The sequence below is a fragment of the Botrytis fragariae genome (assembly GCF_013461495.1).
Source record: "Botrytis fragariae strain BVB16 chromosome Unknown tig00000000, whole genome shotgun sequence".
Classification (NCBI taxonomy): domain Eukaryota; kingdom Fungi; phylum Ascomycota; class Leotiomycetes; order Helotiales; family Sclerotiniaceae; genus Botrytis; species Botrytis fragariae.
The window spans coordinates 1,092,418-1,116,712 of NW_023500986.1; the positions used below are offsets into that span (position 1 = coordinate 1,092,418).

Genomic DNA, 24,295 nt, shown 5'->3' on the forward strand with positions numbered 1-24,295 from the left:
TTACTGTGGATATCGCGTCTGTGTTTGTGAGGGATTCAGTATGGGTACGCTCTAGAGTAATCTAATATGGTTCGTGACTGTATGTCAGGAGGCTAGATTGTGAGAAGGATTGAGAATATAAAGGGTGTCATGATGCGAATTCTGCTGGGGTTTGGTTGTGTAATTATCCTTGAAGCGTGATGGAGTCGCAAGAGCTGCTTGCTCCACACAGCCGGGAATTGAAGGGGAGGATAGAATCCGAGTACGACGAAGTTTAAACGTCTTTACTGTGGGTTTGAGAAGTGAGGTCTTAATGCGGTGGATGTGAACTTGAAGGTACGGAGACGGAGATGGAGATGGAGATAGAGAAGGACAAGGGATTACGGAGAGGGGGGTGGAACTTTGTTAGTGCAAATGGGAAAGGGAGTTTTGTTTTAGTGTCGTAGCGGTAAAGTCGTTTTGTACGGAGTATGGGTTTTGACACGGACTAGGTTTGGGAGACGGGGAGTTAAATTCTTTAGACGGGTTGATGGATGGATGGGTGGGTCTAGTGCTGGAGATACTTGTGTCTGTTATGGAGAAGTTTGCGCGCACGCGCTCAGGATTCAGATGGACATGGAGATGGAGATAGAAAGGAGATAGTGATAGGAATTTCTTTTGCTTTTTTCTGGATTTCGTTCTAAACTTGAACGGGGTACAGGAGATGGGTAGACAGTAAGTAGATGGTAGGGTAGAAGATGAATCAATAATATGGAAGGAATATATCGCGAACTCCGATGTAAATTTCAATACATATGCGTAAAAAGAATCCTAGTTTGGGTGTCTAGATCGAGCTATTGAGTAGGTATGTTAACTTGGTTACTTACTTACTCACTAGGTATTAAGTTTTAACTTCATTGTGTAGATGAGACGTATCAAGAAATCAATCTGTGTCATAAATTTGAAGAAAAACTTGTATATTGTTTGAATTAAAGATGTGAAATTATGTCAAAATCGAATTCAAATTCGAGTGCGTATGTACGTGTATGTGTACGTGAAAATGATTCTATGCTGTGTTAAAACCGAGGTCTACTCGGTTACTTGTATTCGGCGTTTGGGTTCGTGATTTGGATTGTCTGTCTATTTTAGATTGTGAGGATAGAGGTTTTGTTGTGGGGATTTGTCGGGTATAGAGGTTGGATGGGAGGGAAAGGGAGGGGAGGAAAGGGATGGGAGGAAAAGAATGGGGGAGTTATCATGCGGGAATAGAGGGGAGTTGAAAGTGTTGAGTGGGGTCGTAGCTAGATGGATGAGATCGATAGAATGAATGCGTTTAAATATAAAACGAGAGATGGGAGAAGAGAGCAGACAAATTGATGCGAGATCATGATGCTGGGCAGAGGGTGTCAGCTGAACTAGGACAATGAGTGATGATACGAATGAGGTGTTACAATAGCATACTATCGGAATACACACATTAGATGATAGAGCATGCATTATGGTACACAATTAAGTATTGACATTAATGATATATTCTTGTTTCTTTGCCCCTCTTTCTTGCTTTCTCATGTCTGTATCTATCGTTCATTCAATCATTCATCCATCTTGATCAGTGATTCGTGTGAAGTACGACCATTTACCATGATAAGTCCTCAAACTAACCTGAACCCCTCTCCCAGAATTTCCAACTGCTACTTCCACTCCCACTACTACTTCTTTCTCTCTTGGAGACTTGATCTCGTCCGCGAATCCGCCAGTAGTATATCGGCACACCAGCGAGTACAAACGCGACAACAATGAGCGTTTGGATTGGTTCCGCAAAGACTGCTCTGCTGAGTAGGAACAAACTCACACAACAGAAGATTATGGGGGTAGTAATCCAAGTCTTGTAAGGACGTTCGAGATTAGGTTCGCGAACGCGAAGAACAATGAGTCCTAGGACAGTGAAGAAATAGAATGTATAGCCAGCTACACCGTAAAAGGTGACTAGCGTACCAAATTCGCCGACAGCGACATAGACTGCTGTTAAGAGAGCGTTGAGGATCATGGCGTTAACGGGTGTGAAGAAGAGCCCGGTGTCTTCGTCACCGAAGAATCTGGCCAATTTCTTTGATGCCCAATTGCGTGTTCGGAGAGTGTTGGCAGAAGGCTCCGCTTGGTTTCCGAATCCAATTTTGCCAAACATAGCGGGTAGATAACCTTCTTTGCTAGCGGCATAGACTAATCGCCCACTAGTGAAGGCTGTTGCATTTAGAGCTCCAAAACAGCTTGCGCTGACAATAAGAGCAAGTATTAATGATCCAATGGGACCAAATACCTTGTTTCCAAATATAACTGCAACTGTATTTGAAGAATTGATAGCTTTTAGAGGTAGAACGAAGAAATAGGCGACATTAGCGAGGATATAGGAGAGAATGACTAATGGCATGGCTGTATGGATGACTCTTGGCAAGTCCCGAGTAGGGTTTCGGAACTCTCCAACCACGTAATTTGTCTATGGAGGTCAATAAAAGTTTTGGCTAAAAGGCTTGGAATACTCACATTATCCCAACCGTCAAAGGCCCACAACCCAGCATATAATGCAACAGCCCATGATGAGGCGCTACTACTAGTTCCCTCGAACCATCCGTGGTTCTTCCAATCCTCATTCGCCTTTCCTGATGTAGAGAAGCCAGTAAGGGCTACCACAACACCAATGACTGTAACTCCAAGCAATGCAATAAACTTCATAAACATAAACATATCTCCCATTCTCGTGCCCAACTTTGTAGATATACAATTTAAAAAGGTAATGAAAAACAATCCAACCAATGCCACGCTCTTATTAATCCAAACGTTGACATTCTCAGCCTCGGCTCCAATGAATGCCCGTACCAAATATTCTCCCATTATTATCGATACAATGGCGGTCGATCCAGGCTTTAGAACGATGACCGCACACCATGTGAACAAGAACCCAAAAATCTCCCCAAAAATCTTGGAAAGATATATTTGTGCGCCGCCATTCAATGGTATTGCTCCTCCCAGCTCCGCGTAACTTGACGCGCCAGTCCATGCTAGTATTCCTGCTATTGCCCATACAATTAATGATGCGCCTGGTGATCCCGCATTTGCATTAACCTGACTCGGCGAGGAGAAAATCCCGGACCCTATTATCAAGCCAACTATCAAAGACAAACCGTTCAGATATGTCAAAGTCTTGTGTTTTTCCAACGATCCGCCTCCTAAAGCAGTTTGGCCATTTGTCGTAGAAATAGGGGCTCCGATCGGCGCATAACCTCCTGCGGTAGAAGACAGAGGGTAAAGGTTGGAGGAAAAGTCGAAGGCCGAAGAGACAGAATATGTTCTGCCATGTCCTCTTCCAGGCCGGCCATTCGCGGCAGGATTTCGGTCATCCAAAGGATCGTCTTCTTCGAGTGAAAGCTTCCGTGATGAGGATATACCGGCATCTGATGATATTGAATCTGTTGATGATCTCGCGCCTGGGGAACTCGATGCTAAACTAGCCAATTCTAAAGAATCGCGCGCGTGAGGCTGTAAATTTTGATAGGTTGGTGACATTATAATTGTTCGTGAAAGTCGTTCAAAGCCAGCATCGCATGCTTTAAAGCTTCAAGAGGGGCGATCAATGGCAGTCTGTTTGTTGGTTCTCGTTTATGGCAATGCTTGAATCATAACGGTCGTGCAACTTTACAATCGCAATGAACTCGTATGGGAAGGATAGTAAGGAAAGGAAGTGAAATAAAGCTTTAAAAGTCAATCAATGTTTACTTGAATTGAAGAAGGGTTTCAGAGAACTGAGCGCGTAGAATCGAAAGTGCAATGTGTAGCGGTTGTTTTCAATGAGACAGAGAGCTACTCGTGGACAATGGATGTTTTATTTCTGAGGTACCAAAGTAGATCATCTACGTTATTGTCTTTGTGATCCATTAAGGGATTTGAGGATCTTGGCGGTATTCTACTTACCTGTGCTTTCCTTTTGTTTTGGGTTCTTGGTGCTTTGATACTTTGATACTTCACTAGATTCACGACTCACTCACTAATATCTAGCATTTACTCCTGAGTTCTGAGTCCGGAGTCCAGAGAAGGCTGAGATAATATAATTGAGTCCGTGCTCAAATTTTTATGCTTACTTTGATAAAAATATATTATCATGAAGCTACTTGGGTACTCATAGCTACCCCTCCTCGCAATACAACAATTCAGTTCAAGAAGAGGTCATCCCGCGATACAGCCATCTGCGAATTCGAAACCAAGAGTAATCGACTATATCTTGAGTAGTTGGTCCCTGGCATGACATGATGCCTTGAAGATCATGCAGTCCTCCATTCGCAGATGCGCATTATCTCGAACGAGTTTAATTCGGCCTTTATCTTATTATAGTCGCAATTACCCCGCTACCGGTTTCCAAAATGTCAAGCCCATCGTATTTACTCGATACGCTTCTACTTCTACTAACAACCCTTTTCCAAGTTTAGATCTGCCTTCTTTGGATCAGAAATGGCGTGCGAAGTGGACGACGGCGGAAAAGCCGAAATCGGTAAAGGATAATGAACAAGATGAAGGCCAGAAAATGTACATATTACCTATGTTTCCATATCCGTCGGGCGATCTTCATCTGGGTCACTTTCGAGCATACACGATTTCAGATGTGCTGGCACGATTCCACACAATGAGAGGCTACAATGTTGTCCACCCAATAGGTTGGGATGCGTTTGGCTTGCCTGCTGAAAATGCAGCAATTGAACGTGGAATAGACCCCGCAGTCTGGACAAAACAAAATATACAAAAGATGAAGAGTCAGCTAATTACTTGGAATGGACGTTGGGACTGGGATAGGGCATGTCTACAAATGTAATTAGAGATCTGGTAGCTAATAGGAACTAGGAAATCACAACTTGCGATCCCAATTTCTACAAACATACCCAGGAAATATTCCTTCTTCTTCATGAGCGTGGTCTGGCATATCAAGCGGAATCTTTAGTGAATTATGATCCTGTGGACAAAACCGTTCTTGCAAATGAACAGGTCGATGCAAATGGTAATTCATGGCGATCTGGAGCCAAAGTAGAGAAAAGACTATTAAAACAATGGTTTCTGAAAATATCTGAATTTCGAGAGCAATTGCTTCAAGATATTGATCACTTGGCCAAGGGAGGTATGTGGCCGGAAAGAGTTTTAGCTATGCAAAAGAATTGGCTGGGGAAATCAAAAGGAGCTCGAATTCAATTTTCCATATCAGCAGGTGAAGATAGTTCTCGGCAGCCTGTCGAAGTCTTCACTACCCGACCGGATACTATATATGGAGTTCAATACATTGCTCTTGCAGCAACACATCCTATTGTTCAAGGTCTTGCAAAAAAAGATACAAAATTGCAACAGTTTTTGGACAGCATGTCAGATTTACCACCTGACTCAAAGGTTGGCTATCTTCTTCCCACTGTTAGTGCCGTGCATCCGTTAGCATCCCGACAATCTACACCAGAGGCCTCTAAAGCACCTTTACCCGTTTATGTTGCACCATATGTATTAGGTGATTATGGTGATGGAGCAGTTATGGGAGTGCCAGCGCATGATGCTCGAGATCATGCATTTTGGAAGCACAATAACCATGACACTCCACCGAGACATGTAATTGGTCCTGTTGATGGTGCTTCGAAAGCTGTCCCCGCAGACCAACCTTTTGTTCATCCTGGTCATCTTACATCAGAAAATCCACGATCATTCGTTGGACAAACAACGGCTAAAGCAAAGCAAAGCATAATGAAGCTGCTCCAAAATGAAGGTCTCGGTTCAGCTGCTGAGACATGGCGTCTCAGAGATTGGCTTGTCAGTCGACAGAGATATTGGGGTACCCCTATACCCATAATTCATTGCGCTAGTTGTGGTCCAGTTCCTGTTCCTAAAGATCAGCTCCCAGTCAAGCTGCCTTCAGTTGAAGGCCATTGGCTGAAAGGTAAAGCTGGAAATCCTCTTGATGGTGCTCACGACTGGGTCAATGTCCCATGTCCCAAGTGTGGCAGCGATGCTAAAAGAGATACCGATACCATGGATACCTTTGTCGACTCTAGCTGGTATTTTATGAGATTTGCTGATCCCAAGAATTCAACCACACCATTCTCTCCGGAAGCAGCCAATGCAATCCTCCCTGTTGATGTATATATCGGAGGAGTTGAACACGCCATTTTGCATTTATTGTATGCTCGTTTCATATCAAAATTCCTTTCTACAACCCCTCTCTGGCCTGAAGGGTCGACCAAGAACATTCTTGGGGAACCCTTTAAGAAGCTTCTTAGTCAGGGTATGGTGCATGGAAAGACTTATTTGGATCCTTCCAATGGTAGATTTTTGAAACCCGAGGAAGTGGATCTCACTACACCATCGAAGCCTATCCTTATTGCATCAGGAGAAATCGCCAAAATTAGTTATGAGAAGATGTCAAAATCTAAATATAATGGCGTTGACCCAGCGCAGTGCATGACGAAATATGGTGCCGATGCAACCAGAGCCCACATGATTTTTCAAGCACCAGTCACCGAGGTCCTTGAATGGGATGAGCAAAAAATATCTGGTATTACTCGTTGGTTGAAACGTCTCCATGATTATATATGCACAAGTACAGGGGTATCTCAGAAAGTCAAAGACCACATGTTATCTCCCAAAGACTATCTCCTTTCTGCGGTAGATGTTTTAGAGAAAAGCAAAAGGAATAACTTGGAAAAGCAAGATTCGAATACAGGGGCTATTGTTTTGGACACAATTCACGCGGACATCAAACTTTGGCGAGCAGTACAACAGAGTATCACAAATATAACAGAAGCTTATAGTGAAACGCATTCTCTTAATACCATTGTCTCGGATCTGATGAGTCTTACCAATCTTCTCATCGAAACCACAGAAGCAAATAAAGTCCGCCGCGAAACATCACATACAGACGTTATCGCTGGACTCGAGAGCGCAAACTGGGTAGAAGAGAAAAGTGGTTTAATCGAAAATGCAGCTACGAAAATTTTGCTTCAAATGATGGCACCTATTACTCCAGCTTTCGCGGAAGAATGTTGGTCGATTTCTCACGGCGATGTTGAAACATTTTCAATCTTCGAAACGAAGTTCCCAGAGACAGATGGATCGATAAACTGGTTACTTCCCGAAACTCAAAAATGCGCAGTACAAGTTAACGGAAAATTGAGATTTGCAATCGATATACCAATTCCGGAAGAGGGAATGGATAAAGTAGAGTTGCAGAAATGGGTTGTGGATAAGGTCTTACACAGTGAAGATGGAATGAGGAGGTTTGGGGAAAAGGAGGGACAGGTCGATGTGGTGGGTAGAAGTAAGAGAGTGGTGGTTGTGGGGAGGGGAAAGACGGTTAATTTTGTGGTTTAGGGGTTGGGTGGTTGATGGTCTGAAATACCCTGCTCTGTTTTGTTGAATGTATAATATGTAGATTTAAGCGACAGAGCGAATGGATATATAAAATATGCTCAAATGCCAACATGATAGATCAAGATACCTCCACATCTCTTTACAAGCCAGCTTACGAACCAATCATTCAGAACATAAAAATTGAAATTCTAATCTTGGATCCCTGGCCTCAGTATAAAATTTGGGGCGGTCGAGATACTTGAGTTACGCCATAAATGGTTTCCCTTTTTCTTTTCCTATCCAATTTCCGCTGGACCCAAAGTAATCAACGAACAACTCAACCACTCATATCGTAACATCATTTTCCATGTCTGAGATAGTTTAATTCTTATTGTTATCAGAACAACAGACACAAGATAATACATAGTATATAGTACACACAAGTCCTCATACATTTCCTCTCTATCCTCCATCTACTACCTAGCTATATTATAGTCCTTCCTCATACTCGCCTCTCATCGCCTAGGTGTATGCATTCTCGAAGAGAGCCCCCGAAAAATTAATAGCGTCTCGATGATGAGATTGTTATCACTGATGACCCAGAATTCTTATTCAACAAGGCACTGATGCACTCTGCACTCGGATTTATGCTCGCGGCAGCGCTTGTGATAGAGAAACTAGAGTTGGGTTGCAGTGGCCGTCCGGTTTGGTCGAACTTGAGGAAGAAGTTGCGAGGGGATGAGTGGTTCTCGTGCCGTAGATGTTTGTGATTTATCCGTTTAGCGCATTCGTCTATTTTCACGTTTCCGGTTTCCCCTTGGTTGTTGACTTGGTCGCTTGTGATATAGTTGATATTGGTCGATGGCGGCGCGGGGCTCCACAGTCACACGATGATATCGGATGACATGTACAACGCGGGGCCCGAAGCCGCGTGGGAAAGAATCAGTATGCTCCAAGGAGGGTCGTGTACAACCTCAACCCATTGACTCCGCTCTCCTTGTCTTCGCCCTCATCCTCTGGGTATCCTTCGCTTGTTTCCTTGCTTGACTAACACTCATCCTAACCTCCTCCATAACTTTCTTCTCCAAACCATCAACCTCCACCTCATCTAGTACGAATTTCCCCAGATTTCCCTGTCTCCACCTCTGAATGACCCAAAGTGCTGCAGCCTCTACATCCGGCACCCCTCCCTTCCCTAACCGCCCCGTTTTCCTACAAACCGCCTCTAGAAACTGTACGATATCATTTGTTTCCTCGCAGTATTCTTTGTACACGCTCCCTCCTACTTTTAAATTGATATGAAAGAGTAAATAATCCGCTAATGTCGTTGGCGCAATGATCGTATCCTTGACACTTCCCACCAATGCCAGTTTCAACATACTATCAGTATCCGGTACGAAAGGGACAAACACACCGGGAGTATCTACTAAATAGACACCCTCTGTTCCTGCTTCCGGGTCCGGATCGACTATTTTGACACCTGATGCGATTTTTCTTGTGATACCGGGTTGAGCACCTGTAAATGCTGCTTTGCCTCTATTTACACCAGCCATGCGTAGAGCATTTAACAAAGAAGATTTTCCGACATTAGGCATGCCCACTACAAGAATTCGAGAACCGGTTAGGGACTGGTGCGCAAGACCATGTTCTTTGCAGAGCGAAAGAATAGTGTGGATATCGGATTTGGATTTGTGATTTGAGAAGAGAGTGGAGGAGGGCTTATGCCAATCTTTTATAATTGCTTCTCTCTGTTATTTCCCAGTGATTAGTTTATCAAATCTTGCGTCTGTATATATGTAGGAAAATACATACCTTTTTATCCACAGCTAAACCTTGGTACCCTAAATCCCGTTTCGTATACACGATGACTCTTTCCCTTCCCGCGAGTGATTGTTCAAATAACGGATTACGGGATGTGAGAGGGACTCTGTAATCTCGACATTCTATAATAAGGTCGATGGATGAGAGCATGGTTTTCATTCGCGAGAGACCGGATGCATGATGGCCTAGGTAGTACGATCGAGGGAGAGAAAGTTGTTGGGGGAACGCGGTACGAGGTATGAATTGTGCCATTTCGATGGCGGGTTATGAGATGTTACCGGGGGAGCATGGCAATTGCTGAGTTCAGGAGAGTGCTTCTGTTAAATGTATTGGATATCGACATGCTGAAGTTTAAGATAAGGCTGAGAGGTTAAAATTTTGGATTTCTGAGGTTACATACGGCTGACGAATTAGAGCTAGGAATAATCAACGCTAATGCACGGCAAGTCAGCGACCCTTGTCAATATGATGAAATTCAAATTATCTGATAAGGCTGAAGATCATGAACTTTCGTAAGAGTAGCCTTCAAGGACTTCAATCGACAATATTATATTTTAAGCTTCATGTCTTCTGAAAATTGATAATGCGATTCTCAATTGCTTGTCATCAGTCATCGATTTCTCTTTCTTAAGCAAGAAATAGTTGAGATGGTTCTCTAGATTCATGTCATTCAGTGATGTCATGGTCTTGTAGTATTCATGTTTCAATGATTGCTTCTTAACTTCAGCATTTTGTTGAACTTTTACCAAGTCGTGATCTACCAAAACATGATCGAATCCGCGATAGAACTACCTTTATGTCGTTTTGCCTCTTTCACCAATCGCGATTCCATCGTCGATGCAGTGTGCACTCTGGTCTGCCTGGTGCAATGGATAGATTTGCCATTCGTATATTCTCTTCCTTAACATTGTTGATTCCGCCGCTGGTTCTCGAAATGTCTCCGGCTTGAGACACTATGTTTTTGCTGACTTCTTGTGTCTGTTCAATCATATTGGATATGCTCATTCGTCTTGTTGCACTATTGATTGTGACCCTCGTTGTTCTACTTATAAAGGAAACTTCCAATTCAAGTAGAATGCGTTCTGGCTTGCATTTGGGCAGTGTTGCTATCGAATATCTGCATCAAAGTAATGTTGAAAACATGAAAACATTATCCCATTTGGATGGAAGAATCCACAGCCATCGTCCTTCTCAAATACAAACATTATGGCATTTATTCCAAGATGTCTTGATCAAATGATCCCAATGTCGGTGTACAGTGCATTTTCGGTCGGATTTAGACTCTCGCTATGGCATTCATCTTGGCGTTATGGATGGATAAGACCACGACGATGTTTCAAGAGACTATTTTCTGGGTCTCACCATGCGTATTTCCCTCAAGCCGATCCGTCTATTACCGCATACATGAAAACAACGATATTAGACGGGCCGTGAAAAATAAACTTTAGGACTTTTTCTAGTTTTAAGACACATTCATTAAATGCGACAACATTATCGTCTTCACCGAACGCGGATGGAAACAATCGTAATCTTGCTTACACTTTCGACTGTATTCTAGACCCGCTCTCGCCGCTTCATCACTCTAAGATTCGGAAGAACTTGGTTGGCTCCGATGGAAAATTAGGTCTCCGGATTACTGGGTATAGAATTGTGGCGACATCGGGTATGGGATTCAAAGTAGACCATCAACACAATAAGTGGGATGTTGACAAAGGAGTTAAGGAAGGGAGTACAGGAGAGAAGACAAGAGAAGAAACCAACAGTTGTATAGAGAAGTTGTTGTTGATGGCCCGAGTATAATTCACTCAATTGTTCGTGAATGTGATGACTATGTAGGACCTGCCAATTGTTCATTCCCAGTGACTTTATAAATAATCGTCGATTTCTTCTTTGATATAAAATACAATTCGACAACTTTCCCCTTTTTCATTATTTCTCAAGCTTCACTCCAACTTCACTCCAAATTCACTTCATTTCTTCCTCGCAAATCATCTATCACACAAGGTGCATGCTTCAGGATTAGTCACCCCCTACGTATTTACCAAAAGAGTGAATTCTCCACTTATTTGACCCCACCATATGACGCCGGAGGGGTGAAGTTAGAAACCGAACCTCTGTCTCAACAACATAAAAACCTTTCAACCTCTTTCTCACTCGAAAATCTATCATACCATTTTCATATTACTTCCTTTTAACAAATTTCAAACAAGATACCCCCAAAACACTCAAATATTATAATCATGCCTTCTTCATTAGATCAACTCAAAGCTTCTGGCACCGTAAGTGAACAATCTGTCTTTATTTATTGATGGCTGGTCGACGGGTCACTCGGGTCCAGCCCAAAAATCTAGGGAGACTCTTGTGAAGTAGATGGAATTTGAGGATATACTTTGGAATATAGTTTGCTAACCATTCCTTTGCCACAATAGACCGTCGTCTCTGACTCTGGTAAGTTTCTAATCCATCATTGCAACTGCTTGAAGCTTTGACTGACTCCTATTTCTCTCTAGGTGACTTTGCTTGTACGTTATCATCTAAACAACTTCTCCTCGCCAATCCTACAATCAACTACTAACAGATATTATCAGCCATTGCCAAATACCAACCACAAGATGCCACCACCAACCCATCGTTGATCCTCGCTGCATCTAAAAAGGCTGAATACGCCAAGCTCATCGATACCGCAGTCGCATTCGGAAAGGAGGTCGACGGTGACCTCGAAAAGAAGACTGATGCCACTCTCGATCGTCTCCTCGTCGAGTTCGGTAAGGAAATCTTGAAGGTCGTTCCAGGAAAGGTTTCAACCGAGGTTGATGCTCGTTTCTCTTTCGACACCAAGGCCACCATCAACAAGGCCCTCAGAATTATCGACGTATGTTGCATGCCTATTCATGTCCATTCTTTGGGACGAATGTACCTCAATTATAACGAATTTGATACTGACGTGTGTCTCATCTAGCTTTACAAGGAGCAAGGTATCGATAAGTCCCGCATCTTGATTAAGATTGCTTCCACCTGGGAAGGTATCCAAGCCGCCCGCGTCCTCCAACGCGACCACGGAATCAACTGCAACCTTACCCTCCTCTTCTCCAAATCCCAAGCTGTTGCTTGTGCCGAAGCAGGTGCTTTCCTCATCTCTCCATTCGTCGGCCGTATCCTCGATTGGTACAAGGCCTCCACCGGAAAGACCTACTCCGCCCAAGAAGACCCAGGTGTCGAGTCCGTTAAGGCTATCTTCGACTACTACAAGAAGTTCGGATACAAGACTATTGTCATGGGAGCTTCTTTCCGTAACGTTGGTGAAATCACTGAGCTTGCTGGATGTGATTACCTCACCATCTCACCAAACTTGTTGGAGGACTTGATGAACTCCGAAGAGGCCGTCCCCAAGAAGTTGATCGCTGAGAACGCTAGCAGTTTGGATATTGAGAAATTGACCTACATTGATGATGAGGCCGAGTTCAGATTTGCATTCAACGAGGATGCTATGGCTGTTGAGAAGTTGAGAGAGGGTATTAGCAAGTTTGCTGCTGATGCTGTCACCTTGAAGGATATCTTGAAGGCTAAGTTGCAATAAATTGCTTTTGAGTCTCAGGGTTCGGTGGATGATTTTATAGTTATTGATTGTCACGGAGGTCAAAATTGAAAGACCGGATGAAGTACCATTTGTATTTACGCGTGGCCAGACATGATTCTAAATAAATGAAACGATTTGATGATTAATTGATTATTTTTAATGCTTGCTATGATGCAAGACGGTGTTGTGAGCTGATGTCGGATTAAAATTGAGTCGTTCTGGAAGGTATGGGGGCATGGATACCTTTTGTTGATTTTTGAGATGTGTACTTGAGTATATTGTCTGGTGTAAATTGTGAGTGGTGTTCATAGCGAAATTGTATGGGGATGTTGAAGATGTATGTCAATATTCCTTTCTTGGCATTAGACGATCGATTACCCAAATTATCAAAACCCATCCAGCGTCCACGTGTTCATGTATGTAGCAAACCGCTTTGGGATGGAGTTGCATGCAAGTGGGACGCATATAAAGTTTGATAATAATTGAGATTGATCATGGTCAAATCGAATTATCAATATAATCATTTGAGTACATCCAGACGAGACATCTTCGTATTTGGCATGCAGGTCGATGATGAGATTTGGGTGATGAAGAATAGTTTGTAATTTGTAATATCTTACAGTTCCAACGAATGTTGAGGGTGATTGGATGAAATTTCAGTTCTGAAATAGGGGTATCGATACCCATCCTAGGAGACCAACATTTTATCCAGCTATGGGAAGTATCAACGCCCTGGGAGATTTTGAGAAACGCGAAGAAAGGGAGATAGCAATAGGATGGGAGAGAAATAAATTGTATATTCATCTGGCGGCGAGAAATAATCCGGGGACGTTTCATTGGAGTTTGTACTTGACGGAGGAGAAACCGGAGAGGGGATGGGTGTATCATGTTTTTGACCCGGTGCCGGATAGGTGGGTTTTGGAGATGTTGGGGGGAGATGGGGAGGAGGAAAGGGTGAAGGAGAAGAGGAATAGGGATAGTAGCGAGGACTCTGAATCACCAGGCCAGGAGTCCGGGGGAGATGGTGACCAGCCCGTAGTTGGGCCTAAAGGGGAAAGCAAAGAAGGACCAGAGGACAAAACAGAATCCAAGAAATGTGAAGATAAACGCAAGCGAGAGTCGGAAGATACAGGACATAGCAGCGATGAAATGAGCGATGAAGATGGGCAGTTGGAAAGTGACAGGATTGTGAACGTGAAAGAAAAAGAAGTGGATAGGAAACGCAAGAGGAACAAGACAGACAATGAGGAAAATCAAGAAAAGAACGACGGGGTACAAAATCTGGAGGATCCTCGCAACAGCAAGAACCGCGACACAAAAGATAACAACTACACATTCGTCGCCTCATCCTCTCTCCTTGCCGCTATTGAAATCGGGACCGATATCCAAGATATGCGAGAGATAATCGAAGAAACGATATCCACCGAATGGACGACGGGCAGGAAGAAGATCGCAAAAGGGGAGAAAATCTGTCGAGAGTTTTTGTTGAAATGTGTTGAGGAATTAGAATCGGTGGGAGTGTTGAGTTTTAGGGATGGGAAAGGGATCGGAGATGTCGAGAGAGAAGCGGAGGAGTTTGGGTTGTTGAGCGATCCGGCTTTGAATGTGGGGGCGAGGAGGGGGAGAGTGTGGAAGAGTAGGGTGGTGGAGTGAGGAGGGGGAAAGGGAAGGACGAGAGAGAGGTGGAATTTTGCGGCGGCAATGCAAAGCTGAGTCATCTGATGTGACCTGGTGTCTAAGATCGTTACGAGTTTGCATGCCCGCTTTATTAAATTTCAAAACATCTAGCCACAATATCCCGTTGTCTTCTTCTTTTCTTCCCTGATTTCTCATGGAAGATCCGCTGAGTTTGATTGCCACCTCTGGCCTGCCTCGTCACAATCGAGAGATCCTTTCTTGCTTCATCAAAGATGCTTCTGAGCCCAAGCACGCATGCATGTCAGTACATCCAAAGCTCGTTAGAGCAGAGAGTATAGTATCTCTCTGGAACAAGTTGTCACTAAAGGTTGGCCTTCCTCCCTTCCCACCAACGACTTCAATGCCCCCACCCCAAAATATTTCCTCATCGACATTCCCCCACGCTCCTCTCAATCTCAACAATATCCTCATCAACCCGTCCTCCTTCCGCATCAGCGGACTCGTATATCAGGTATGCGCGGACTATAAGTTCTACCCCGATTATCGAGAGAAGACTAAATCACTATAGTATACCAGGCGATGCATTCTAGGAATCCCATCCGCAGCGCGTAATCCCCATCTTTGAAGATGAACTAGCGACGCAGATGCGGCCTTGGGATTGCCGAGATCTGTTTTGAGATGGCATGGAAGGAAAAAGAGGGGGAGCGAGGAAAAGACAGTGGAAAAGGCAACTGAGCATAGGAATTACTAAGCGACGGTATCTCTTCCAAAGATAAATATCATCAACCAATCCAATCAAGTCCAATACCTAGATATCCACACGATCCAATCATTCCGAAACCTCAAACCAAACTCCATCATTCACTATTCATCAACTTGGTAAATGCTGAATACTATCTATCTAGGTATACACAACATTTCCACCCGAAGAAAAAATCCCGAGATGCCTCATTGATCATGTCATCACATAACTCAGAGTCTCAAACGATATAGCAGCATCAAACACTGAGCCTTCTAACGCCAAGGGAAACGACATCTCTCTCTCCCCCCTCTCTCCCTTTCTCCTTAGTGAGCAAAGCAAAAAACAGATGTTGAAAAAGAAGAGGCGAAGAGGAATTACGATTCTATACGACATGTTTGAGAAGAACATGTGTGATCGCACGCCCTTGATATATTCTCAATATCACTCCTTTGGCATCTAGATTTGAATATAATCAATCAATCAATCAATCAATCAATCACAAAAACAATTTCTGAAACCCAACTGTCATTTTATGAATGCTTCAATCATATCACATCACATACACACAAATCATTCTCTCAATTCCGCAGGTAAAAGAATTCATTTGATCTAGTCTAGTTCAGTCCAGTCCATTCCAACCAATATAGTTAGGTAGCAAGACCAAGATCAATACCAAGACTCAGATACGTAGGTTGGTAGATAGGTATCAACCCTCCCATGCCAGCCAACCAACCACTCCCTCCCTTCCCCTCCCCATGCAGATCAACCAATCCATCCCCATCCACCCACCTAAGAAAACTTTTATAAATCCCATGCAAATGATCCATCCATCCATCCAGCGTGAGTCATAATGCAATGCCATAGAAAAGAGAACGGATGTACCATCATGCTATGCTGTGTGATGAAATGCCATGCCATACCATGCAAGAAACAAGCTCGCAATACATTCTCAAGAATTATCAAAAGCAGAAATAAAATGAGCCGAGGAACAGTAAGAGAAATTCATGATGTTTAGTAGTTGGTTATTGGCCAGCCTTCATCTTCCATCCACCAATTTAATCTTCATAAGCATCACCATACTCCCACATACCCTGGCGATTCTGTCTAGCCTCAGTTTGACTTTGAGTCAAACTCTTGATAACATCCGCAAATCCCTTCTCCCAACCCTTCAATTTAGTTGGAACCATGCTAAGACCCATAGCGACGATATCATTATTGATGCTATCGTTCAAGTTTTGACTCTTAGTATCGAACAATGTGACATACAAAGTTCCATCTGGCGCTGTATAATCCACATTTGCGACGAGTTCCCTGTCGGCAGTGTTGTGGGTAATATATCTAATTGCCTCATTCATATAATCCTTGTCTGTAGGAAATTGAAGAAGGGTTAAGATAGCATCAACAGCTTGTGGGCGAAGTTTTTGCGTTGAGAATTGTGGTTGTGAAAGTGGTCGGAGACGAGACCAAGGAATCTTCTCGCTGTTACCATAATCGATATAAACAACTTCTGCTTCCTTAGCAGTACGATCATTGGAGCGTATACGACCACGATACCATTGACCATCCTCAGAGAACTTGGCCGCAACGTAATCGCCAGCCTTTGGTGGACCAGGGAGACCAGTTGAGTTGGATGGGTTCAAGTGAAAAGACTTGAATTGAGTCATCAAAGTCTCGAGAGCCGAAGTACCAGTACCAATGATTTGGAGTTTTAACTTTCCATCCTCATTAACTTGGGTGACAAAAACATCTCTGTAATCCTTTTCTCTCTTGATTTGAGTGACTTCTTCATCATTGGCAGGCTGGTATTCTTCTTCTTCCACATCTAAAGATGGATCCCAATCTGCCCAAAGACCTTTTCGAGCCTCCTTTGCACGCTTCTCAGCTGCTAATAATTCCTTCGAGTTTCCGGATTGTTCGGCAGAGTGTTGATGAACAGTTGCATAACCTTCCTCAACCAAGATTTTACCAAAACTCTCCTTGTTGATGTAAAGTTCACCAATGAAGCCACCAACCTTATCGGTATTGTATACATCGATTTCAACATCACGTTGCGATAATCTTCGTGTAGCTAAATCGTGTGCTTCCTTACCAAATGGTTCGCTCTTATCGCTTGGATTTCTAGCAGATTTGGGAGCTCGAATACCAGCAAGAACAAAGTTGAGTTTAATGCCTTCACGAGGCACGAGTACAACAAATCGGCCGCCTCCTTTGACAAAGTCAACAATGGCTGGAATTCTCTTTTGTCGTTGCAAGGATCCAACATGTAGCTTAGCTTTTTGGACAGTCTCAGATGCATCGGCATATTGCTTTGCCTTTGCAGCCTTTCCAGACCACATTCCTTTCTTCTCTTCCTTGGCTTTCTCTTGTGCAGCCAATAAATCGTCGTAGTTGGGAGCTCGGTCGGTGTCATCTCTTCGATGACGGATTACGGAAGCCCAACCTTCTTGAACCAATTGCAATCCAATATTCTTATCATTTAAAGTAACGGTGGCAACTTCCTTTGCGTCATAATCTTCAGTGCCCGGTCTTGATCCATCGATGCTAATTCGGACATGTTTTCCAATCAGGCGTTTTCGAAGAAATTCCTTAGCTTCGTCTCTAAAAGGTGCTTCAGATGACTCAGTAGGTCTAGGTCCACGAATACTACTAATGTTTATGCGCTTCTCAACACCTGCCTTATTCTGGACAAAAATTTGATCGGCGCTGAAGATTTTGGTGACAGTTGCTTCGAGACTTCCACCTGCACCGTTGTTCTTTGCAACATGGTCCTTGAACAGACCGAGTTTAGCACCTTGTGCACGCTTTTCAGCCTCACGTAATGTTGCCATATCTGAGCCAAGGAGCGTTGAATGGAAGTCGGTGCATCGTGCAAGCCCAGCCTCGAGGATAAATTTAGCAATAGTTCCTTTGGGATGGATGACTGAAGCAATGAGTTGATTTTGTGGGCTAAGTCCAAGAATATGGATTTTAACATTTCTTTGCAATAATCTTTCCTCGACGAAACGTCGTGCTTCGTTTCCAAATGGTTCAGCAGGGGCTGTTTGTCCATTTGATGGGTTGACTCGCTCAGTAGCTGGTGCGCGAATACCAGCAACCAAAGTCATAACTAATTATTGTTAGTTTATTATTTCACACACATGAATGTGCTTAACCGACCTTGAATATGCTGTGTAGGAGTAACAATCAAACGCACAAGCATTCGATCACCACTCAATATACGTTCGACCAAACCATCCACTGTTTTTCCCTTCCATGTATCTAAGAAAGACTCTGGGTTGCCCATGTCATGCTGGACCTCAATACGTCCACCATTTTCTTGCCATAGACCCTTGTCTTCACTGCGTGCGGTAGCTTCGTATAAACGTAAGGCATCGAGCTGTTGAAGGGCCGATTCCGAGTCTTCCTTTCGGCCAGCATCTTCTCTCAATTTGAGCCAACCTTCCTTTATCATTTCTTCGGGTAGTTTGGTTCCATCATTGAGAAAAACAAGTCCATATTCGCGCTTAGTATTTGGAATTTGGTACAATACTTGGAATTGTACAACCTTGCCCACTACTAGTTTTCGTAAGGCATCGCGAGACTGAAATGCAAACGGCTCATCGCCTTCCTTTCGCAGATGTGGTGAAGTGCAATAAGCTAAGGACAAAATGCGCTCGAGATCAGGGTTATCAACCGAGGTAAGTACAAGACTGTCGCCGCTCAAGACGGATTTAACTTTTGCTTGGTTGAGAACCATTTTGCTGTAATCGGATGGAGGTACGTTGGCAAGTCGTTTCTTTCCGAGTGGTGGAATTCGGGGACTAGGAAATGGTTCAGGTAGGTTAGCAGATTCCTGAGAAGCTTTTGATGCCGATGAGCTGCTAGAAGATTTGCGTTCATTAGAAATGCCTGCCGCAGAGCCAATCTTGAATGTTTTGACACCCATTTTGATTATAATGAAGGATTCAACAATGGTGTAGGTATAGGTATAGGCACGAGTGTAGTTGGAGTTCTTGTTGTAAATTTGTCGAGTTCGAGTCAAAGAGAGTTGTTTGTCTCTGCGATTTGAGTTGCGGATACTAGGTAGGTTTAAGTAGTCTAGGTGTTGCGGTATGATATTGAATCTCGTCAAAGCAATACAGTAGAATGTTTTCGTTTATGTGTGTTCGAGATACAATCTGCTGGATGCCGTATGAAATGTGGGTTGAATGAAAGTGAATCTCGAAGTAGGATGTGTGCAATCGAAATTGGAAATTAGACTTTCCAAATCTGGGTTATAATATTTTTAAAAGGTGAAGCTCCTTCTCCAGTTTGTGGTTGAGTGTCGAATGAATTGATCATGGTGAAAATCGACAAATTGAAGCTAGCTTTGGGAGAGTGTTGACTAGTCATCAATTTCCCCCTTCTCGTGAATTCACTTCTCTCATCCAATGAATCTACTCCCAATTTCTGATTCTCAATTCGTTCATCCATACCTAGGTAGGTAGCCTTCTCATAACCTCCATTGAGGTGGCGTAGAATGCGGATTGCGGCAGGCAGTTCTTGTATACATATGCGGTGAGGGTAAGGGTGAGGATGAGGATGGAGATGAGGATGAGGGGAAGCAGGAAAAGGGAATATTGTACAACTTACATAAGGAATCCGGTAAAATGCAATAGATGGTAAAAATATGCAGAATACAATTTTAGATTCAATGAGCAAAAGAATCGAATATATCAGGTATTCCAATGCTTTTTAAATAGTAAATTAGATGGTCAACTGATGAAGATGGAAAGAGGTCAAGTGTTCTCTTGGAGCTTCATCATCCATTTAGATGAGGCTACATTTTATATAATTCCATTACTGTAAGGTCCCATTGAACCCTTGATGTGGGGTAATGATCTTGAAGAGATCATTGGTGCATGAAGCGAAGATGTATTTCAATGGAGCTTTGATCCATGCTGTCCGGAGATCATGTTCGAAATGTATGGTTAGCCTTCAGCCAGCTGAGAGGCATATGTAACGTACACTGTCTTGGGTAGGTAGATGAGAAATCTGTTGTCATTTGATGTAATGCAACTGAAGTGAAGATGGAGAATAATGTTCACTTCGATACTCGAGTGTCTCCCTAGCCAAATAGTTATGATAAGCAAACCTCAATGGCGGGAGAACCGGTTAACGGGAGCTTAATTACATATGGTAATTTGTAAAAATCATATACAACAGTATTGAACACTCGAATCAAGCTTACAATGCAATCATCGACGTCGGAGCTGAGATGAACACAGCTTTTTTCTGTTCGGTTCAATAATTCATACATCATAAGTCGATCAAAATCATTGGAGTAAACGACGGCTTTTCTGTTGAAACTAGACACAGCAGGCAAACTAAGCTAAACTATTCATACCCCTTTTCCATTGTCATCAGATCGTATCATTTCGTTGCATACCATTTTGTGTGCTACACCATTTATGCAGCAATACCGATAACACCTAGGGAAATATTAGTCATGTGTCCAACACCTGCATGTTCAGTGAATGAATAACATACCACAAGCTGGTCTGGTTCCAGCGTTACCAGTCTTCTTGGACTCTTCGTTCTCTCCCTTACCGAGATCATCAGTTCCGGAGTGGACAACAACGGTACGCTGAAAGGGCTGTCAGTACTTGTATATCAATGATGCGAGAGAATACATACGCCAATGACGCTCAATGGACCAATCAACTTAATGTGGCTGTCTTGAACGGAACCAGTAGCATTTCCTTGGGCATCAGTCTTGAAGTTTCCAAGATCACCTACATGGCGAACCTCATCGGTAGGAGCACCGTGGGTCTGACCGTGTGGGTTGACTAGAATACCGAGTTAGCCTTATGTTCCGTTGTATGTATATTCCATCCAAAGCTTGAGAATCGTACAATGAGGACCGGCAGATGTGCAGCCGTTAGTGTTGTCACCGAATTGATGAACGTGCATGCCACGCTCAGCATTGGCATCGTTGCCGGTGATGTTCCATGTGATGGTAGTTGGGGAGTTCTCTTCGGATTGCTCGAAAGTAACGGTACCGGAGACCTTGGAGTCACCTCGGACGGTAGCAACTGAAATGGAAAGAACCAGGGTTAGTGTGTATTTTCATGCCATATTTAAGAGCGTGAAACAATGAAAGATAGAGAAGAAATGCAAGATATGAGGATGATGTAGATTAGATGCTTGATTGGAGATAGTTTACCCATCCGGGTATCCCATGGACAGAGGAAATGTGCTCAAAAGCTCTCTAGCTGACCCCGCCATTGGCTACAGCATTAAATATGTGGGGTGGGGACGGCAGAAATCGACATGACAGATGTAAAACGTACCTGCTTTAACCATTTTGATGGAGTATGTTCTTAAATCTGTTGATTTGGGAGTTTTGGAGGTTCTAAATAAGAATTTGGAAGTTGTTGTCGATTGCAAGAAACAGTAGAATAGGAAAGAAAGAGGGGTGGGAACTCGTTGGAAGCTTTGAACATTCCATAACAAAAGTGGGGTTTGGTAAATGGCAATTCATCTGCACGATTATCAATTCAATCATCTTTATTTCCGAACACCGGACGAATCAGTTGCTGTGAGATTACATAATCGTTCGTAGTTGTCCAACACTGACGTCGATGGAAGGCTAATAACTTCACAGTACCAGGTGAGTAGTTAACAACATGTAAATGCTCAGAATTGAGTTCAATCTCGAAGCTGCATTTCTGAAATGTATCGACAAATAGTGTGCCGATCTTCGAAACTCTCTGGCTGGCACAACGAGTCTTGAATATCTCAATCTAATGCTCTGGTGCTCCTTCTCAAAGCGTCGCTCTTCAGAGTCTCCTCCATCGTCGCCCGGCCACTACTTCTTTCTGAGATGCTAATAAATCAACAATGCCCGTATTTGCTTATATCGAGAGCCAGAGGAGAGAACTCCTCCAGCAATTGTATTCCTTGCTGGGTTTCTACCAGGCACCGATATTGTAATCGTCAATAGCTTCGACACCACAGCGCATATAAGTGAAGAATTCCCGTAGCCGCATAGGCATATACCGCCAAATCATACCATGTACAGCAAAGATATGTGCTGCCGCCAGTTTCACGGTAGTTTTCATGCTCTCCTTCTGTGCAGAGAAGCCTGAGGATATCCTTGCCCACATTCAGCCACCGTTTCAAATATGTTCCCATTCATACGACTCCATGCCACTGGCAATCATCAGTATGATAATATGGTATTCACGATAATTGGCCTTCCTTATTGCCACGGCAAGCCAAGGTGGTGAGTACATAGTGACTTAATGTACAAAAAGCAGCGCCTCTTTACCCCTGAATTTCAAGCGCCAGGGCTTTTGTTGTAAGGTTCGCAATTTTCGTGATCAATTGGATTATTATGCCAAGACACATAATACAGCAGTGTTCCTCATACTTCCTTTGTCTGTGAAGGTTCCGCGATCATGGAAAAGTCAACGCTGTCAGTTCATAGGAGGATATCAATAGGGGCTTCGGGAAAGTAAAACGACTGAAAGGATTTCTGAACACCATTCTGCCCAAACCTCCACATAGGGCTAAGTACTAAGCAAGAGCCGTTGGAGAGCTTCTTATCAAAAGAATTACTTGGCGAACTTGGCTACCAGAGCCCACAGATATCTTAAAATCTGACCATGCGCTGGCGAATTGTGAATCAGTGGTGACACGTGTAGGGATACTCTATAGACATGGCTGTAAGATTAAACTGATGAATGGCGAAATGTGGAAGAAATTGGAATGCCAATAAATGTGAGGATAGAATGAAGCAAGTGGTCTTTGTTGATACCAATAAACATTCGATCCAATGTTTTCTCTGTGCTCTGAAATTTGAAATTTGAAATCTGAAATCTGAAATCTGAACTGATACTCAAGTTTGATGTTACCAACTTCTCTTTCATCACATGGGATCCACGTGGAGTGTGACTTTAAGGAGTTCGGGATGAAGAACTACTGGAGACCCTGAATCCTTCTCAAACCTCTTCTGGTACAAGATTGACGATCAATATTTGATATCATTGATCCTGTACTTCCTCTAACCTAAGAGCTTCGGATTGGGGACCCGATCACAGTTAAGAATAACCTTACTTGAGACGATTGACATGATTGACATGATTGACAGAAGTAGGTATGCTATGACAGAGAATCCAACATCAGATCCTAGATTATAGCTTACCTTGGATACATGTATCTGCATTTTGTGCCGTCGTCTTGCATTTTTGATTGATGTTAGCCACACACACACACAGCCCTACCATGAGGCTTAACCCGTTCTTTTTCCTTTCTTTTTACTGTGCCATTCATCATTGATGTAATATAACCCTGGATGGTAATGTGTGAACGGGGCGAAGTCTTTTGAAGTCGTGACCCCAATGGAATGGTAAGAATGAATGAATAGCAAAGACATTGATTGACAATATTCCTATTTGAATGGGAAAAGGGTTGCGATGTATGAATGTATGAAGGCACCTACTTATTAGGTAGTATGTATTTATGAATGAAAGAATGAACAAACGAACGAATGAATACCAAGACAGTGAGCTTCTTGATTGATTGATTGATTGATTGATCGATTGATTGATTGATTGAATTGCTTGACGCGTACAAAGTCCTTTCCCCCCATTGATCAATAATTAAGAAAGGTCTAGATATAGAATTTAATCTTACAATGATTTAGATCTTATTATTATAATTACATCTGGGCACAAATAACCTTTTTAAAAGTGGTGGTCAATCAAACCAATCAACATTCGAGAGCTTGCGACGACACTCAGCTGCTCCAGAACATCTTATAGTACAATGTAATAATACATATTACCTACCTACCTACCTACCTACCTACCTAGTATACAGAGATAAAGACCAAAATCAAAATCAAAATCAAAAGCATATACGACTTCACAGACAACAAACACATAGAACTACATACCTACCTATTCTTAAATAAGACAAAAGATACAAGGCTATACCATCTTCTACTTGACTCACTTGTTACTTACTCAGTCGCTCGCTTTTATTTAAATAACTACTCCCAATATCTTGATCTTTTTGGAAACCTTGGCTTATCATCACAGCATTCCCTTCCCCCGCCGAAAAATCTAAAGGATCAGTTGTTAGTCCCCAGTCGAGATTGCATTGCTTTGATACGGAGACTCCGAATGCCCGTATTGAAATCTCCCACATTGTCGCAAAACCTGGGCAAG

General features: G+C 43.0%; 7 protein-coding genes across 7 annotated transcripts; 3 read left to right on the forward strand and 4 right to left on the reverse strand.

Annotated features, from left to right (window-relative positions):
- Nucleotides 1-1,615: 1,615 nt before the first annotated feature.
- Nucleotides 1,616-3,519, reverse strand: Bfra_006553 (putative asc-type amino acid transporter 1 protein; the record flags this gene model as incomplete). Its single annotated transcript, XM_037336923.1, has 2 exons — nucleotides 1,616-2,452; nucleotides 2,500-3,519. The coding sequence occupies 2 exons, from the start codon at nucleotides 3,517-3,519 to the stop codon at nucleotides 1,616-1,618; spliced, it is 1,857 nt and encodes a 618-aa protein (XP_037198289.1).
- A 754-nt stretch (nucleotides 3,520-4,273) lies between these two features.
- Nucleotides 4,274-7,344, forward strand: Bfra_006554 (putative leucyl-trna synthetase protein; the record flags this gene model as incomplete). Its single annotated transcript, XM_037336924.1, has 2 exons — nucleotides 4,274-4,798; nucleotides 4,846-7,344. 2 exons carry the CDS (start codon nucleotides 4,274-4,276, stop codon nucleotides 7,342-7,344), a joined length of 3,024 nt encoding a protein of 1,007 aa, XP_037198290.1.
- A 953-nt stretch (nucleotides 7,345-8,297) lies between these two features.
- Nucleotides 8,298-9,396, reverse strand: Bfra_006555 (putative mitochondrial gtpase protein; the record flags this gene model as incomplete). The annotated part of the gene is made up of 2 exons (XM_037336925.1): nucleotides 8,298-9,071; nucleotides 9,136-9,396. The coding sequence occupies 2 exons, from the start codon at nucleotides 9,394-9,396 to the stop codon at nucleotides 8,298-8,300; spliced, it is 1,035 nt and encodes a 344-aa protein (XP_037198291.1).
- Nucleotides 9,397-10,380: 984 nt separating this feature from the next.
- On the forward strand, nucleotides 10,381-12,928 carry Bfra_006556 (putative transaldolase protein; the record flags this gene model as incomplete). The annotated part of the gene is made up of 7 exons (XM_037336926.1): nucleotides 10,381-10,511; nucleotides 10,605-10,909; nucleotides 11,355-11,427; nucleotides 11,574-11,592; nucleotides 11,655-11,666; nucleotides 11,723-12,016; nucleotides 12,104-12,928. 7 exons carry the CDS (start codon nucleotides 10,381-10,383, stop codon nucleotides 12,719-12,721), a joined length of 1,452 nt encoding a protein of 483 aa, XP_037198292.1. The 3' UTR covers nucleotides 12,722-12,928.
- A 287-nt stretch (nucleotides 12,929-13,215) lies between these two features.
- Nucleotides 13,216-14,374, forward strand: Bfra_006557 (uncharacterized protein; the record flags this gene model as incomplete). Its single annotated transcript, XM_037336927.1, has 2 exons — nucleotides 13,216-13,322; nucleotides 13,393-14,374. 2 exons carry the CDS (start codon nucleotides 13,216-13,218, stop codon nucleotides 14,372-14,374), a joined length of 1,089 nt encoding a protein of 362 aa, XP_037198293.1.
- Nucleotides 14,375-16,156: 1,782 nt separating this feature from the next.
- Nucleotides 16,157-19,026, reverse strand: Bfra_006559 (putative transcription factor (snd1 p100) protein; the record flags this gene model as incomplete). The annotated part of the gene is made up of 2 exons (XM_037336928.1): nucleotides 16,157-18,207; nucleotides 18,258-19,026. 2 exons carry the CDS (start codon nucleotides 19,024-19,026, stop codon nucleotides 16,157-16,159), a joined length of 2,820 nt encoding a protein of 939 aa, XP_037198294.1.
- A 1,485-nt stretch (nucleotides 19,027-20,511) lies between these two features.
- Nucleotides 20,512-21,425, reverse strand: Bfra_006560 (putative superoxide dismutase protein; the record flags this gene model as incomplete). The annotated part of the gene is made up of 5 exons (XM_037336929.1): nucleotides 20,512-20,551; nucleotides 20,610-20,706; nucleotides 20,757-20,908; nucleotides 20,975-21,154; nucleotides 21,413-21,425. The coding sequence occupies 5 exons, from the start codon at nucleotides 21,423-21,425 to the stop codon at nucleotides 20,529-20,531; spliced, it is 465 nt and encodes a 154-aa protein (XP_037198295.1). The 3' UTR covers nucleotides 20,512-20,528.
- Between the last annotated feature and the right edge of the window lie 2,870 nt (nucleotides 21,426-24,295).